General features: G+C 34.6%; 1 protein-coding gene across 1 annotated transcript in view; it reads left to right on the top strand.

The window, feature by feature from the left end:
- The first annotated feature begins 1898 nt into the window (after nt 1-1898).
- Nucleotides 1899-17562, top strand: part of rab4b (RAB4B, member RAS oncogene family) — a 42968-nt gene continuing 27304 nt past the window's right edge. Inside the window, 1 exon segment of the mRNA NM_001004002.1 lies at nt 1899-2043. Within this exon segment, the coding sequence (NP_001004002.1) occupies nt 2028-2043 (16 nt within the window). The 5' untranslated portion in view covers nt 1899-2027.

The following is a 17562-nucleotide window of genomic DNA, read 5'->3' as shown; positions in this document are numbered from 1 at the left end:
TTTTTAAAAACATGCAACAAATAAACATATTACAACACATTTCAAAAATAAACGAATGAATAAAATGCAGTATAATCATAATAATATAAAAATCACTTATTTATTATTTTTATTTATTTCTTTATTTATTTCAGCAAAAAAATTGTGTCAAAAAACCTTTAAGCTAATTACAATTTAAATAACATTAATTATTGATGTTATTTTCAAATCCTAGGAATTAGGCTTCTTAATTACCTAATGATAAATTATTTCTTATTTCATCATTTAATTCTGATGCTAAAATTTTTATTTAGTTTACCCATAGGCTATTTTTATTTGCGTTGTAACAACACAATCATAATAAGCATGACATTGGATGAACAATCAAATTAAATTAATAAGAAAATAAATAATACTAATAAACAATATAAAAGTTACAGAGGCAAAGAGTCCAATTCTATAACATTTTAAAGTCCTTATAAAGTTTCACCGTTTTTAACATTTTTTTACTATAAACATTTTGTAATGTAGATTATTGAATAATGTTTTAGTATTTTTTTTTATTATTATTAAAGGACAACAATAACAGCATCAAAAAATTGTTACATAGATTGGTCCATGAGTTTTACAGAGAGGTAAAGCATCCAAAAAGCATATATAAGAGAGAAAATATTAAATAAATAAATAAATAAAAAACAACAGATAATATAAAATCAGGTGTTAAACAAATTAAAAAAGCAAAATAAGTTAACAGTTCTAATAGCTTTAAGATTTTTAGAGGAAGCAATAGCTCTGATGTAAAGTTGGTTTTCCTTTTCAAAAACAATAAAACAAGGTATACGTTGAGAAAATTTTGCAGTATATGGACTTTTGCAAGAATTAAAAGAAGGTTAATAATGAAATATTCCTAATTTTATCATTAGGAGTATTGAAAAAAAAAAAAAACGAACAGGATATTTTAAAAAGATAACAAAAATTCTGTTAGTATTTTGCAATGAACAACCAAAGAAAGTTTAATCCAAAAGCATTTTGTATGGGAGAAATTCCAAAAAAATATGATCAGCAATTTTATATTTTTTCAAAAATGTCTTGGCTGTTTAAAATCTGTTTGAATAAAATTTTCTCTAATTTTGTTAGTTATTATATATTTTAAAGACAAAGACCAAACTTTTTTTCCATTGAATCTGATCAGAAATTTCCATCAAAAAAAAAAAAAAAAAAACTTCATTTATGGGGCTGTTACAATTTACTTTTAAAAGAGAGACCTGATTTTGTAATTATGTGTGGAAGGTTGTGACAAAAAACATAAATTCCCACTGAAGTTTCCAAGGGGTGTAAAATTAACCATTAAAGTCTCAAAGAAAATTGTGCAAATTAGGTAGAGAAGAAGAAAATTTATGAATATTATATTTACCAATTAGAATAAATAGATTGCCTATATATTTATGTTATGTTTGTCATGAGAAAGGTAACAAATTATATCACACATAGAAACTTCTGTTCAACTTACATTTTGGACCAAAGCACTTTAACCATTTGTGCATTTTTACCACATAGACTACAAAAAAAAGACAAATCTGCAACAAAATTACCATTCATAAATGTCAATCTACTAATAAGAAACCGAATTTTAAGGTACCGATGACTGAATTATGCTTATATATTAGACTTTTAGAGACTCTAAGAAAACCCTAAGCACTTTAAAACTTTGTGAATTTTACAATGTGTTTATTTGATTATTACATACGTACATTCTGAATATTTGTATTTGATTTATACTTACCACCTGGCATGTATATATATATTTTTGTACTGTTAAAAAGGCAAATTTGCGTCATGACATCACTCCTCTGTAGCGAGCACGTTGTGCACGCGCAGGTCTGTGCTGTGTAAAACAGGAAACGTCGAAAGGCGTTAGCAGCAGTTAATTATTAGCCTGTTGGCTACCACAGCTACACACAGAAACAAACCACAGCAAAGCCTTCATCTGAAGAAGCCAATAAAGACTATCGCCTGCCCGGTCGATTGGTTTCATCGGTGGGACCGACATGTCAGAGACGTACGGTAATGACATTTTTTGTTGTGGTTAGCACTTACAGTTAGCTAGTGCTGGCGCGTGCGTGAGAGTGAGCGCGCGTGCTGTATCAACATCACCAGCAGGCAGACGATTTCTGACTTCAGACCTCTAGTTTTTTCACAATTATAGATTAGTACGTGGCGTGTCAATCACAAGTGCTTAGCCATGCTACTGTCATTCTTGCTGGTCGAGACTGTCTGTAAATATCAGGTAAATATGTGTTTATTAGGTTAATGTCCACACTCTCAGATGGGCCTGTCAGATAAGCAGTTGGGTGTGTGGTGATGATGTCTAAAAAATTTGCCTACGTATTGACACAAGCTGATAAATCTATTCTGTAATTCCTGGTTATGCCATGATTACGATGTTTTAAGCCATCATATAAATGTTTAAAAAGCTCCTTCCGTCGTATTATTATTGCTTTAAGCGAATATGTTTTGGACACATCTCAATATTAAACAAATAATATAAATAATAACAATATGAGATCACACGTGTTTTTGTATAGTTCTGAGATCTGTAAACAACCAGAAAGGTGAGGGGCGCGGCCCGATCTCATTCGGCCAATCAGAAATGTCCTCTGCCTAAAGTGTTTTGAAATGCTGAAATATTTTTTCTGCCTGAAGTTTCGCCGGATTAATTAGTTGAATCTTTTGAATCATTCACTTAAAAGCCTCTTTTAAGTCTAATTAAAATTTTGTAAAGCAAAAACTGAGGCAAATATGTTTTTTTTTTTTTTTGCCTTTAGAGTTTTTATCATGACAGTGTAAACATTTATTCAATAATTTTCTTTTCGTCTTAGTCCTTTTATTAATTAGAGGTTGGCACAGCAGAATGTACCACCAACTTATCCAGCACATGTTTTATGCAGCGGATGCCCTTCCAGCTGCAACCCATCTCTGGGAAACATCCATACACACTCATACACTACGGACAATTTAGCCTACCCAATTCACCTGTACCGCATGAGGAAACCCACGCGAACGCGGGGAGAACGTGCAAACTCCACACAGAATGCCAACTAACCCAGCCAAAGCTCAAACCTTGCTGTGAGGCGACAGCACTGCCACTTCCGACTGTGCCACTTCGTCGCCCAGTGTAATCATGACAAATCATTGGGTCTTTGTTCACTCTGAATACGACAAATATTTGGTTGAAATAGTAGTAGAGTAGAGGGTTTTGAAAAACATTCACAAGTCGGTTTTATTTTCACACATTCGTTTGAATATAACTTGTGACTCTGTCCTTATATTGTTTACCATTCTACTTTGAATATTCAGTCTAAAATAGCATGCAAGTATGACCACAAAACAACATTAGCACTTATTAATTGACTGTGAACATTGAGCAATGGTGTTCTTTGACAGTCTTTGGCGGATTAAATGACTTCTCTATTTTAGAATTAGCAAAGATTACTTTTCTGAAAATATACCATTACGTATAAAGTCAGAATGTAATGCGAATATAAAATAAAATAGTTTACCTTTATTTTGTAAACTTTCTTCTTCTTTATTACCTGAATTTGCTTTGAGTGCTGTTTTTGAATCATCGTTCTTTTGTGAATGCAGTTCAGTTAAAGAGCCCATATTATACATGAAATTGGGTCATATCTTGGTTGTAAGGATCTCCAACAACAGTTTAATAACCATGCAAGGTCAAAAAACACTTTCATGGTCTCAAAATCTGCATTTATTTTTACCTAATTATCCCAGCGACTTCGGTATGAATCGTCCTGTGATTCATTTGTTCCCAAACCCCTCCTTAGCGCGAAGCTAATCTGTTGCGATTGGTCGACTGCCTTCAGTGAGAGAGTGAAATGTCCAACAGCTAATCAGCAATATAAAAGTAATCACAGTTGATGCTCGATAGTGTAGGCGTGGATTTTAGCTGCCAGTGGGTCAATGTAAATACAGACTATGGACTTGAAAATACAGACGACTGACTATTTTATTGAGCAAAAACTCCAAAAACAGTTGAGGAGATCTCCTAGCTTCTCACTCTGCTCTTTTCACAGACACACACACACATATTGCACACACACACACACACGCACGCACACACACACACACACACACTTAACCCTGCTCCGGACGACAACGTGCGCGCACACACACACACACACACACACACAAACAAACACACACACCTCCGGACGACAGCGTGCGCACACACACACACACGCACACACAGACACACACACTACTCCTCCTTCACGGAGCTCCGTAAACAAAGCAGCACGCGTCGCGTTTTAAACGTGACTTTGCACGCGATAAGAGAATATAGCGAGTTAACCTGATACAGTACACGTGGTTACAAGTAACAAATCACAACTAAATACATTTGAAAGCTAGAGTCAACGAGGCAACCTTAATTGCGCGTACTTACACTTGAGAAATGGAAGAAACCCATCCTGACGTCCATCAGTAAGTTACTCTTTACTGATCCTTCTTTTAACAAACGCCGATGATGTATTCTTTGTAGCATGTAGTTTGCGGAAGTTTCCAGTAGTTTCCAACTGCTTGGCTATAATGCTGAGGTTTCATCTTTGGGTAGAGACTCAATATATCCATCTGCAGTGTGACTTCAATCGACCGGCATGTTTGTGTGTGTGTGTGTGTGTGTGTGTGTGTCTGGGTTTCTGCGTCAGAGGGCGGGGCCTCAGGTTTGAAATCTCCCGGGTTTGCGCGTGCACGTGAATAACTTGGTTTCATTCGCACGTCATGGCGAAACACCTAATGAGTCGGTATCAAGGAGACTCGTTTGAAGCACTATGAGTCGACTCTTTTATAGATGAATCAACCGTTTTAAACACTGTACACTAACAGATTTAAGCCTTAGCTGGACACTTCACTTCACTTAGAGCTGTGTTACACACTACATGGAGGGGAATTTTCAAAAACCCATAATATGGGCACTTTAAGGACTGTGAGGACCAAAAACTTATGATCTTATAAAAGAGAAGTTGAACATACCAGAAAAAAAAATGAAGCAACAAACTAGGATTGGTTTCTAATGCAGTTTGATTGGCCCTAGCGATTCAATTCTCCTGTTTATCAATCAATTACAAAGACTCATTCCGGCTGTGTTCAGACAGGAAAATGTGTACCAAACCTATTTGGTTAATGCAGGTCATCATGATGACCAAAAATGAATCTGATTTTGTGATTGTGAAGTTAAAAAAAATAACGAGAGCAATATATTAGAATTGATTTCTAATGCAGTTTGATTGGCCCTAGTGATTTAATTCTGTTTTATTATCAATCACAATTGAGGTGAGGTTGGTTTTATATTCGGACAGTCGTTTAAAATGTTCATGTGACTGTTCCTAAAATGTTTACCATGCTACTTTGAGTATTGGGTCTAAAATAGGGCCGCATGATAGTGGAAATATCTGATATTGCAATATTTTATTTTTCTGCAATAAATATAAAGATTTAAATGCAGTTTCAGAAGATTGTTTAAATAGTACTATTTAATGGTTTCTGAGAAGTCTAAGGGCCCTATCATACACCCGGCGCAAGGCGCGATGCAATAATTGTTTGCTAGTTTTAGCTTGGCGCAAGAGTCGTTTTGATGTTTTGCTGTTTAAATAGCAAATGCATTAGCGCTCATATGTGCGCCCATAGGCATTCTGGTGTAAAAAGGAAGGCATTCTGAGGCACATTGCTATTTTGAGAAACTATAATAGATTTTTCATTAGACCAAAACAAGGCCAGCCTAAAGTCAGCACAGAGAGTGTTAGTTGTGCGCCTCGCTTACACACTGCTTAATACACACAAGATGTAGAGCAATACGCAAATATCTTTACATATAAAAAAGAATTAAAATATTAAGGATATATAGAATATAATCAGTATTTATATGGGATATAAATATAAAGGATTAAAATATTACAAAACATATTATTTTCTAGCCTACATAAATTTAAAAAGCATACTTTCATGCCTTCTTCATCTCAAGGGATTTTTCAGTTTATTCGTGACAATTTGCTTTTGTATAATGTTATTATTATTAGTATTATTTATTATATTCATATTTATATTTGTTTTATTAAAAACAAGCTTAGATTTGTCCACCTGTCAGGTTTTAGACCATATGGGGCACAGCATGTGTTCTAAGATATACAGTAACTGAGGTTTTTGACCACACATCGTTATTATTGTTCATTTATTGAAAATTAGAACTGAAAGTTTTGAAACAAATCTTTGCGCTTAACAAACAAAATTAATTATTTATAGGCTAATTGATGTCTGTGCGTTTAAGGTTTCCCTATCCATGAGAGCGTGATACTCTCACGAAAGTGAAAGTAGATTATGAGATGCCTGATCTCTCATTCTCGCGCTGCAGATGCTCTATTTAACTGGTTTCTTGCTAGTGAAATGCTCAGTTTTTCCATTTACAAAGTCTGCCATGTAAATAGCAAATGCGCTCATGGCGCGACCCAACTGGCTCTTATAGGGAATTAGAGATGAGACTCTGATTGGTTTATTTTGAAAACACACCTATAACTCATTAAGAAAATTAGATCAACCACTTTAGATCAAGCGCCACGGCGCAAAGCGGATTTTTCAGTCCTTATATTAGCAAAAGTGGATTCTGACATGACTTTAAAGCATTTGCGCCCTGCGCTTTGCTCTTTGCACATGGACCATCAAAATAGAGCCCTAACAGTATTCTGGTAAAGAAACTTAATAATTACAATGCAAAAAAAATGCTTTTCTTACTTAGTTTTGTTGCATTTCTAAAAAAAAAAAAAAAAACTTGCTCTAAGGAAATTATCTAGTAAAGAAAACTTTTTTGCTTTGAAATTTTTGAACTAGTAACAAGACAAAAATTATAAGTAAGAAATGTTTGTTTTTGTTTTTTGCATAAAATCATATAAAGTCCATAAATACAATGACTGTGATATTAAATCTGAAACGATATATTGTGCAGCCCTAGTCTAAAATAGCATGCAAGTATGACGTCAAAACAACATTAGCACTTAACAATTTTGTACTTTGATAGTCGTTGTCAGCTATTATAATTTTCCCATTGAGAATTTGCAAAGAATACTATTCTAAAATAATAATATTATTAATGAGGAAAGTCCAAATGCGCGAAAATAAAACCAACTTTACCCCAGTTTATTTATTTATGTTTCACTTCCGATTTATGCCACTTCCACATCTGATCCTTAATCTGATACAGGTCAGATTTAAAGATGAAGCAAAAGATGTCAAAATTTCAAAATATGCATGTTGAACATTCAACTTTTGTTATAATTCTGTTCTTATTGCTTACAATCCAGGTATTTTATGTACTGTTATTTCTTTGGTTGCTCATTGAAAAATGGGCTTTTTTGTGTCATTGAATCGTTCACTTATCCTGTTTGTTAAATGTTAAACATCGGTCACAAGTGAATGAATGTTTTGCCATCATTTTTGCACATTCCTGGTCCAATCTCCCTTTTTTGTTGTTGTTTAGAATGAGATTTACACTACAGCCAGTTTCATTTAACATGCTGTAATTCATTCTGCATTTGCTGACATGACAATTTAATTTTAAAGATTTAATATTTTATTTGATGAATGAAGATTGTTTCAAAGATGATTCCTTGGATTTACTAAAACATTTTAAGTTAAGGGCTTGTAAACAATTTATTTGGGCTGAATTTAAACAAACACATTAAGTTGAACAATACTTAATTTAATTTGTTTGTTTAAATCCAACACAAATAAATTGTTTGCAACAATTTTGCAGACGGGATTTTTTTCAGTGTATGTGATTGATTAGATAACTAAATGCCTGGTAGAATAGTTTGTAAAACCTATAAAAATTGTTACTGCTTTTTTTTTTTAAAGCAGACTACACTGTAAAAATAAGTTGCAGGTTCCACACAATGTCTTCATGTTGTCCCAACACAAATAGATTAAGTTTACTTAATTATTTTTACAAATTTAAGTGAATTGAACATAAAATTAAGTTGTCCCAAACCAAATGTAAGAATTCAATTTTGGTTCAACTCATATTAAATAAGTAGTTTGATCAAGCATCAAAATATTTTTTAGAGTGTAACTTTAACCTGTTAATTTTTTAATTTCTGTCTTTTTCGTCTTGCAGTTATAAGTTATTATATCTTGAAACAGTTCAAATGTGTTATAAGCTGGAATTGTAAGAAAGCCTTTGAACTTGCAGCTGCCAGGAATTAAGTCTCAGTTTTGAGAAAATGTTAGAATTGCGTTATGTAAATTCAGAATCTTGCAACTCGGATTTTTATTTTCTCTGAATTGAATTTGTGTGATTTAAATTGCAAAAGTCTGAATTGTGAGATTAAAAGTCACAATAGCCTTTTCTTCATTCTGTGGGGCAAAATAGCTTCTCTACAAAACAGCTGAAATCACTAAAGTCAAGTTTCAACAGAAACTTGACATCTGCGGTTCAAGGATTAGCTTGTTTCATTGCGGTGACTCTGCATGTCACTTCCTTCATCAACACCATGCATCATTGCTCTGCATGAACTGTGTCTGCTTTGTTTCACTTTTACACACTGACAGAAAAGTCACTTATGCAAATAAGCACCACTTGCCTTCACTGTGGCTAACATTGATACATCGAAAAGGGGAATGTTCACTGGAAGACTGAGTTTTTTTTTGTTTTTCTTTGAGCACCTGGATGGCATTATTTTAAGGCGGTCTAGTAATATTCATTTGATGCATTTTTTTTCTTTCTTTTTTCACTGCACACTTCCACTGTAACGTTAAATTGTAAAAAGATATAATTCACACACAAAAAAGAAACTAGTATGTATGAATATTACTGAATGTAAACAGATACTGTAATATTAACGGTCATTGTACAAGTACTGTAGGACTGGACAGCGGGGTAATAAGAGGGTTATATTTTACCCAAATTTGCAGTTATTAACTCTCAGCTAAAATAAAAAAGACTAAATAAACTTGAAATATTACAAATGCATTAATCATTTTGCTAAAAAAACAGAAGTCATTCATGAATCTGAAATTTTACATCAGATCAGCATTACCAATGATTTACGCAAATATTAATTCAAATTTCATATTGAAACATATTTCATAAATATGCCCCAAATAGCAATTTATTTATTTGATTCATTGATGTATTCTTTCCCTGAGAAAACTATTTGTATCTTTACTCTATGGGAAATATCTTCTTCTAATTTTTTTTATTGGTTGACATCACCAGGCTGGCCACAACAACCTGTCATAATAAAGAGATGGTTCAACCAAAAATAATTATTTGCTCACTATTTACTTTCTCTCCAAACCTTTTGAGTTTTGTTATTCTGGTGAACACAAAACAAGATATTTCCGTATTAAAAAAAAAAAAAAAAAACTTTGTTCTAGTTTTCTTTAAAATATCTTCTTTATTGTATAACAATTGAAAAGTCAAATGGGTTTGAAACAAGTGAACAATGAGTAAATTATGAGAGAATTTTGCAAACCATTTAAGTTGACTAACTTTATTCATTTTGAGTTTAGTCGACTTAAACCATTTGTCGCAATCGGTTTCCTCTAACCATCTGAGTAACCATGTAGTTGTTTGCACTTAATTGTTTAAGTTTACCTCACACATATTTGATAACTGAAATTAAAATCTTAAGTTACTAGTCCTCTATTAATGAGCAATTCCATGCAAATATCATCCTTGCCATGAAAACATTTTCGCCAAAATAGCAAAACTTTTTTGTTTGTTTGTTTTTGTGTAATTTACAGAACTACAAAAATACAAAAAAAAATGTCAGTGTTTTTTTTTTAACAATTACATTTGATTTACCAAAGTCACACAAGTGCCAATTGCACATCTATAACGGAGAGATTTCACATCCATAAATGTGCGTTCAGTGATGCTCTTCTGCATACCTCGGTTGTAACGCGGTCATTTGAGTTACTGTTGCATCAGCTGGAACCAGTCTGGCCATTCTCATCTAACCTCTGGCATCAACAAGGCACTTGCGCCTACAAAACTGCCTCTCACTGGATATTTTCTCTTTTTTAGACCAGTCTCTGTAAACTCTAGAGATGGTTGTGCACAGGGGTGTAGCGGACATTTTAAAAGTAGGGGGACAGTATGAGATCCAAAAGTTTGTTTATATAATTATTAATCACCTGTTTCTAGATGGTCTGTCTCTAAAAGTGAGGGGGGTGTATCAAGTTTTACAGTGTAATTTACAGTAGATTCCTAATGCAGAAAATTAAGTCTTGTATATGCATTTAGTAGTTTCACATCACACTATTTTTGTAAAATGGGTATTGAAAGCAGTTTCATATTGGTGTTTCAGTGATCTAAAGTCTGTTTTCAATAGCAGACTGCTCTGTTGTGAGATATGAACTAGTATGACATTTGTCAAAATGCACAGAATACCAAATATTTTATCCCAGAATGCAGAATAATGTTAAATAACTAAGAAGTCTTTTTAAAAAAATTCTTTCTCACCGTTTGAAAAGACATTTATTACTCTATTGTAAATGTAGCCAATAGCCCCTTTCACACAGTGATACCGGTAAATATCTGGAAAATTTCCGGAACGACTTTACCGGTATATTCAAAAAAGCGCTGTTCACACAGGCGAGGTCGTTACGGAAATTTTCCTGGAAAAGAGCATTCACACATCCATTCCAAAATACCGGTAAATTCTGACATCATTAACCACAAATGAGCTTTAAACGGCTGCGCTTGTATTTGTAAACATTTCACTAAATTACAAACTCTGTGGGTGATCAATATTGTGAAAAACTTTCGCAGGATCACTTTCGCATGTCGAGATGTTCATAATATGTGCATGTGCAAGTGCTCACAGGCTCTTTCACAGGCACACGCAAAGCTTGAAGGTAAACAAACAACGGCTTATCATAAGCATCTCATCGATGATTATTTACACAGTTGGCATAAAGAAGAACATACAAACGTGATCTGACTAACTTCTAGCAGCTAAATGTGTGTGGAAAAATATTTAAAGGTTTTTATTCTCACAAACCGCGCGGACGTAAATGCGTCTGACTGTTGTGATTGGCTAAAGCAGACGTCTCACGTCAGCACGTTCTAGACGTGCACGCGCTTATTACGGTAATCTTCCTTCTGCATTCACACAGCGCAGCATTCCGGCAAATTGCCGGTAATGTTACAACTTCTCTTTCCGGAAAATAGCCAGAACGAATTTACCGGTATTTTCAAAAAGGAACTGTTCACACTTACAACCTTTCCGGAAAATTCCCGGCAATTTTCTGGAAAGGTCTGTATGTGTGAAAGGGGCTATTAAGCGTGTGTGGCTCCTTTAAATCACCAGTTGAAGACATGTCGTTTGTCTGAATATCGACTGATGTTTTTGTGCTGTAGGTCATAAAATATTCATGTAGTTAATGTGGATGCTAGTTTCATGTTGCAGAAATCTCCCCCTCACTCGCATCTCTCCTTTCTCTCCTTCAAGCCCTCATCAATCCCCTGTGAAACTGAGGCCCTCCGCTTCATTGTACTTGGCTTACAAATCCCCTTTCCATGCCAGTGAAAAAAAATGCCCATCTTGGCCTGGCAGTGTTATTACTCTTCTATGGCACATTGATATCCATCGCTTGCTTGAAAACGGCACGCTGATAATAAACTACGTTACTAAATGTTTACTGAACTTGTTTTTACTCTGGCATTGTAGTGAGTGGCTAGCTATGTTTTTATCATCCTGCATTATTGTGCATTTTTTATTATAACATTAGAAACAAATGATGGAAATTTCTCACTGGAATTTTCCACTTGAGTTGAATTTATTTTTTTTAACTAAGCGCAGAAGACACAAATGTGGTGAATTCTGTGAGATTGGTGCAAATACGCCACACATATCACTTAATTTTCGCCGCCAAACAAATAATCACCTCTATTGTGACTAGCTGGGTTTCAGTCACCCGCTATTACTGCACATTATTAATTATTGCGTGAGAAGTGATGTAATATCAAATCTCGTATAGAAATCGTCCAACTTGCAGAAAGTTTTATTCACTTGAGGAGATGGAATGGGATATGGAAACGCATTTGATGAATAAAACTTGCTACAAACATTACACCCACATGACTATCCGCTTTTTAAGTGGTGACGTATGTAATACTGTTTCCGGGTCCAAGCCGCCTTTCATTTGAGTGGAGAAATCATTCGTTTATGATCACGTTTTATTCCTGTCACACATTAAAGTTAATTTTATATAAAGTCATAGTGTACACAGCAATCTCTGGGCTTGCTGCATAACAAATACAAAAAATTTAACAATTTATAAAAAATGAATCACTTTCTGGCCATTGGATATTAGGCATGGACATATATATTGCGATCGTGATTTTCAAAAGTATTAAATCGCTTTCTAAACGTTTATTATTACCATTTCATGAGTCTCCCCATTCAGTTGAATAGAGCGCTTGGACCTGGAAGCCGCTTCGCGTGACGTCACACTTAACAAGCGGATTATGATTGCCTTGTTTACTGTTGGTTACTAGGTAACGAATACTACAGCCAGCTGCTCTAATGCTGCATCAAAGTTCCTTTAAGGCAAGCCATTTCAGTCTACTGCCATCCTTGAAACGCCTACCAGGTAGGATGCTCGGGCATTTTGTTTGAATGGGGAAACATACGATTCTCTAAAACGGTTTGCCAAGCTTGCGATTAAATTTCATTTAGGGCCCTATCATACGCCCGGCCTATAAGGCGTGTTTGGTGCGATTTGTTGCTATTTTCAAATCAGTGCAACCCTAATTTTCACGTTTTGCACAACACTGTTAAAAGAGCAAATGGATTTGCGCTACTTTGTAAGTGTTCTGGTCGAAAAAGGAAGTGTGTTAAGGCACATTGTTAGCGCGTTGCTATTTTGAAGAACTGAAATAGACTGTGCCATTGACACACTGAAAGATGGCCTAAAATTTTGTGCAGAGCACGTTAGTTATGTGCCTATGCTGGTCCAAAACACTTACACATTGGTTAAGACAAACAAGCAATACACAAATATCTTTACATCTGAAAAAATAAAGGATTAAAATGTAAAAAAAAATTATTATTTTCTACATACTGTAAATATCAAACTCATTACCTCCTTGCCTTCATGTCGGAAGTTTTTTTTTAGTTTATTCATGACAACTTGCATTTGTATAATGTTGTTGTTATTATTAGCAGTATTATATATTATGTTAATATTTATATTTGTTTTAATAAAAATAATTTTAGATTTGTCCACCTGTTGGGTTTTGGAGAGTATGCATCACCATATGGGGCATAAGAATAGGAGGACATGTGTTTCGATATAACTATTTACATCCAAACAATTTTTTGACCTTATTTTGTTATTTTTGTTAATTTATTCGTTTGCTGGAAATTAAAACTGAATTTAGAAATAGTTTTGAAATCAATCTTTGCACCTAACAATGAAAATGAAATATATAGGCTTATTGATGTCTTCAGTGATATAAGTACAATACAGTTTCCTTATCCACGGAAGTAATGGAGTAGAGTAAAAGTAAAATAAAGAGAAAGTAAAGAGGCTGAATAGAGTAGGCTCGTTCTTTATCCTCGCGCAGATGGTCTGTTTTCTCACTAGTAAAGCATTGTTTTTCCATCTACAATTTTCATCATGTAAATAGCAAATGCGCCATGGCCCGACACAACTCTTAAAGGGAATGAGAGATGAGACTCTGATTGGTTTAATGCAGGTTATGCTCAAAACACCCAAAACTCATTAAGAGAATAAGCACAACCCTGTTAGACCATGCACCAGGACTCAAAGCGTATTTTTCCATCCTTAAAATAGCAAAAGTGGGTTCCGACATGCTTTTGCACTTTAAACTTTGCTACTAGATCGTTAATAGAGCCATTGGAATTGGCAAAAAAGTTAAACAAATGTCTCTTAAATTTCGTTCCAATCAAACAAAATGATCATTATTTCTGGTTGCCCAAGTTAATGCACCCTCGAAGGGAACAAGATCACAACATCAACCTCTTTGATAGCCGTGTTACACATTATAGTCCTCTGAATAATGTCTCGTCCAATCATGCTAGTTTTCTGAAGTAATTCCCAACCTTGTCTTAACAGAAAATCTCATCCCAAAATGACCTTTTTGTTGACAAGTTTGTGGGCATTCGTGCTTTTAAGGGGACTGACTGTATATTGCATTTGGTTTATACACATTATAAAACCAAAATACATTTGTTTTAGCTTTATGTGGATATATTTCTCGTGAATCAAGTATTTCCACTGTGTTTACTGACCCAGAGGCTTCATAACAACTGCAAAAACTTAAAAAACATGCCTCAGAGCAACACTCCTGGAGAAATGTGAGTCTTTATCGATCAATGATTGGCTCCTGTACTAGAGAGTGGGGCTTCACATTACAATTTCCCCCATTCAAAGCTATATAAGTAACAAGTCGTGTATATTCAATAGTCTTTGGCTGAGTTAACACCAAATGGGAGGAGAACATATGCTTCACATCACTCAAGTCGCTATAGATTACTTGTGGCATAGATATTTGTAGATTATTGATCACATAGTCATTCGTAAATGTATTTTGTAAAACATGTGCAAGTATACAAGTACGCTGAATCAAAAATGCCTGGTTTAAACTGGGTCCCCTTTTCATTTCCCTTAAAGTTCATTAAAGGGAACTGATACATCTCACACATGTCTGATATAAGCATCAATTGTCTTGCATTTCCTGAAGTGTCAAAAACGATGTTTTTAAGGTGGTAGTATCTGTAGCCATTGGCTGTGAATGTTTACCCACCTATTTGTTTTTCCATGAAGATGAGCTGAAGGTCATGTTGTGAGAGTGCACACATGCGCGCGCACACACATACTCAAGACCAGAAATAGCAGCCATTAGCTGACTGTCTGAGTCTGGACCACTTAATTTAATATGATTTATTATGCGTAAATGTCATTTTGGAGTGATTGTGGAAGCCATTTATTCAACGAAGGTTCTTGGAGTTTTTAGCTTTTAGTTTTTAGTTTTTATATTCATGATGGAGCTTTACAAAAGGATTGGATTTTTTTTTTTGTTCTTTTCTTTTTAAATGTTTTTGTAAGTCAAAACTGTAAACCATAACATTTTGTATTATTAGAATGTAAAATAGCTGCTTTTAAATTTTAATTTAAAAATAATTTAACTTGTTGAATTCCCAGCATCACTATAGTCTTTAGTGTCACGTGATGCTTACTACTGTTATTATTAATAATGTTGGAAACTGTTGGGATTTTTAAATTGTTTTCCATGTACATTTTTTTCTTTAATTTGTCCTTTAGTTAAATGTCAGTTTTGTTAAGTCTGACATCACATTTTACAAAAATATTATTAATTAATTAATTTTCCTTCCGCTTAGTCCCTTTATTAATCATGGGTCGCCACAGCAGAATGAACCGCAAACTTAATTAGCATATGTTTTATGCAACGGATGCCCTTTCAGCCGCAACCAAAAACTGTAAAACACCCATACACTCTTTCATTCACACAAGTACACTACTAGTTTATTCAGTTCACCTGTACCGCATCTCTTTGGAAAGTGGGGGAAACCGGAGCACAAGGAGCAAACCCATGCGAATACGGGGAGAACATGCAACTTCCACACAGAAATGCCAACTTACCCAGCTGGGACTCGAACCAGCGACTTTCTTGCTGTGAGGTGACAGTGCTTTCCACTGTGACACTGTGTTGCCTGAAAATATTATTAGGCTGGCTTGTGTAGCAAGCCAGACTACTGTTATCCTATTAAACTTAATATTATTCTTCTTCTTCTGAGACTATCTCCTCCTAGGCCTTTTAAGCTATGACCATCAAACTCGGGTCAGACCTCCGAACTATTCTGACTCGAGTTGCTATATCTTTTCCGACTGATCCGACTTTCGGTTTTCCGAAAAACGTCCCGGGACCGTCGGAAAAATCCCATAGACGTAACATTGGATCAAACTTTGTGACCTCATAACTACGCATCAGAATGTCACACAGACTTCTAACTGGGCTCATTTTACTCAGACTATCAAACTGCCAATGACCACGCCCTAGCACTTTTGGACCCTAGAAACCGTCCCATAGACTTCCATTGCAAAAGACTCTCATTGACTTTACATTGGATCAAACTTTGTGAGCTCATAACTCTGCATCAAACTGTCCTACAGACTAATGGCTGAGCTCATTTAACTCAGACTAGCCAGCAGCCAATCACTGATGGCCTTTTAACTTTCTAACCACACCCAAACAACCAGATACTGCACCCTAGCAACTCTCCCATAAACTGCCATTAAAGAGGTTCAGACTGATATTGTCATGCTGCAGTGTGAAAGAGACATGGGGGTTGTTTTTAACTGTTCATACTGGCAAGAAGCTTTGATACATCATCAGTCTAAGCTGTCAATCAACTCCATAGCAACAAAACAGACTAACCTAGCAACGATATAACACTAGCTATATCTCAGTATCAGAACATCGTAGAGAAACGGGGGTTGGCTTGTTTGACTCATGCTCGCACACTATCTATCTATCTATCTATCTATCTATCTATCTATCTATCTATCTATCTATCTATCTATCTATCTATCTATCTATCTATCTATCTATCTATCTATCTATCTATCTATCTATCAATCATGCTAACAACATGCTAATTCATGCTAGAATCATGCTAGTCACATGCTAATTCATGCTAGAATCATGCTAGTCACATGCTAATTCATGCTAGAATCATGCTAGTCGCATGCTAATTCATGCTAGAATCATGCTAGTCGCATGCTAATTCATGCTAGAATCATGCTAGTAACATGCTAATTCATGCTAAAATCATGCTAGTCACATGCTAATTCATGCTAGAATCATGCTAGTAAAATGCTAATTCATGCTAGAATCATGCTAGCAACATGCTAATCAATGCTAGAATCATGCTAGCAACATGCTAATTCATGCTAGAATCATGCTAACAACATGCTAATTCATGCTAGAATCATGCTAACAACATGGTAATTCACGCTAGAATCATGCTAATAACATGCTAATCTATCTATCTATATATCTATCTACCTATCCATCTTTCTATCTATCTTTTCATACTTTTTAAAACTGTTTAAACTAAATAAACTATTACCATCAGGCTTTCACAAGCCAGCCTCAAAGTTTGTTCTCAAACTTTAAGAATCTAGTTAGAAATATTATCATATAATATCATCATGTTAGACTGATTTCTAAAGGATCTTTTCAAATTAAAGACCGCAGTAATGATGCTTGCTGAGTATTTAACTTTGAAACACCAATATTTTTATTGTAAAATAAATTACAATAGAAAAATTACATTTATCATTTTAAATTGTAATTATTTATAACTATTATTTTTATTACATTTTTTAAAAATCCTTGTAAAATTTACCAAGTTTTTGAACAGTAGTTTATATTTATCACCATTTCAAAATACTTACAAAACTCACAATTTTTAGTACACTTTTCATGAAAAACTATTTTTGTTCATACCTGAACTTGCC

This window comes from Danio rerio, chromosome 15 (assembly GCF_049306965.1).
Source record: "Danio rerio strain Tuebingen ecotype United States chromosome 15, GRCz12tu, whole genome shotgun sequence".
Classification (NCBI taxonomy): Eukaryota; Metazoa; Chordata; class Actinopteri; order Cypriniformes; family Danionidae; genus Danio; species Danio rerio.
Note: the sequence above shows the minus strand (reverse complement) of the source record. Positions and strands in the feature narration are given on the sequence as shown.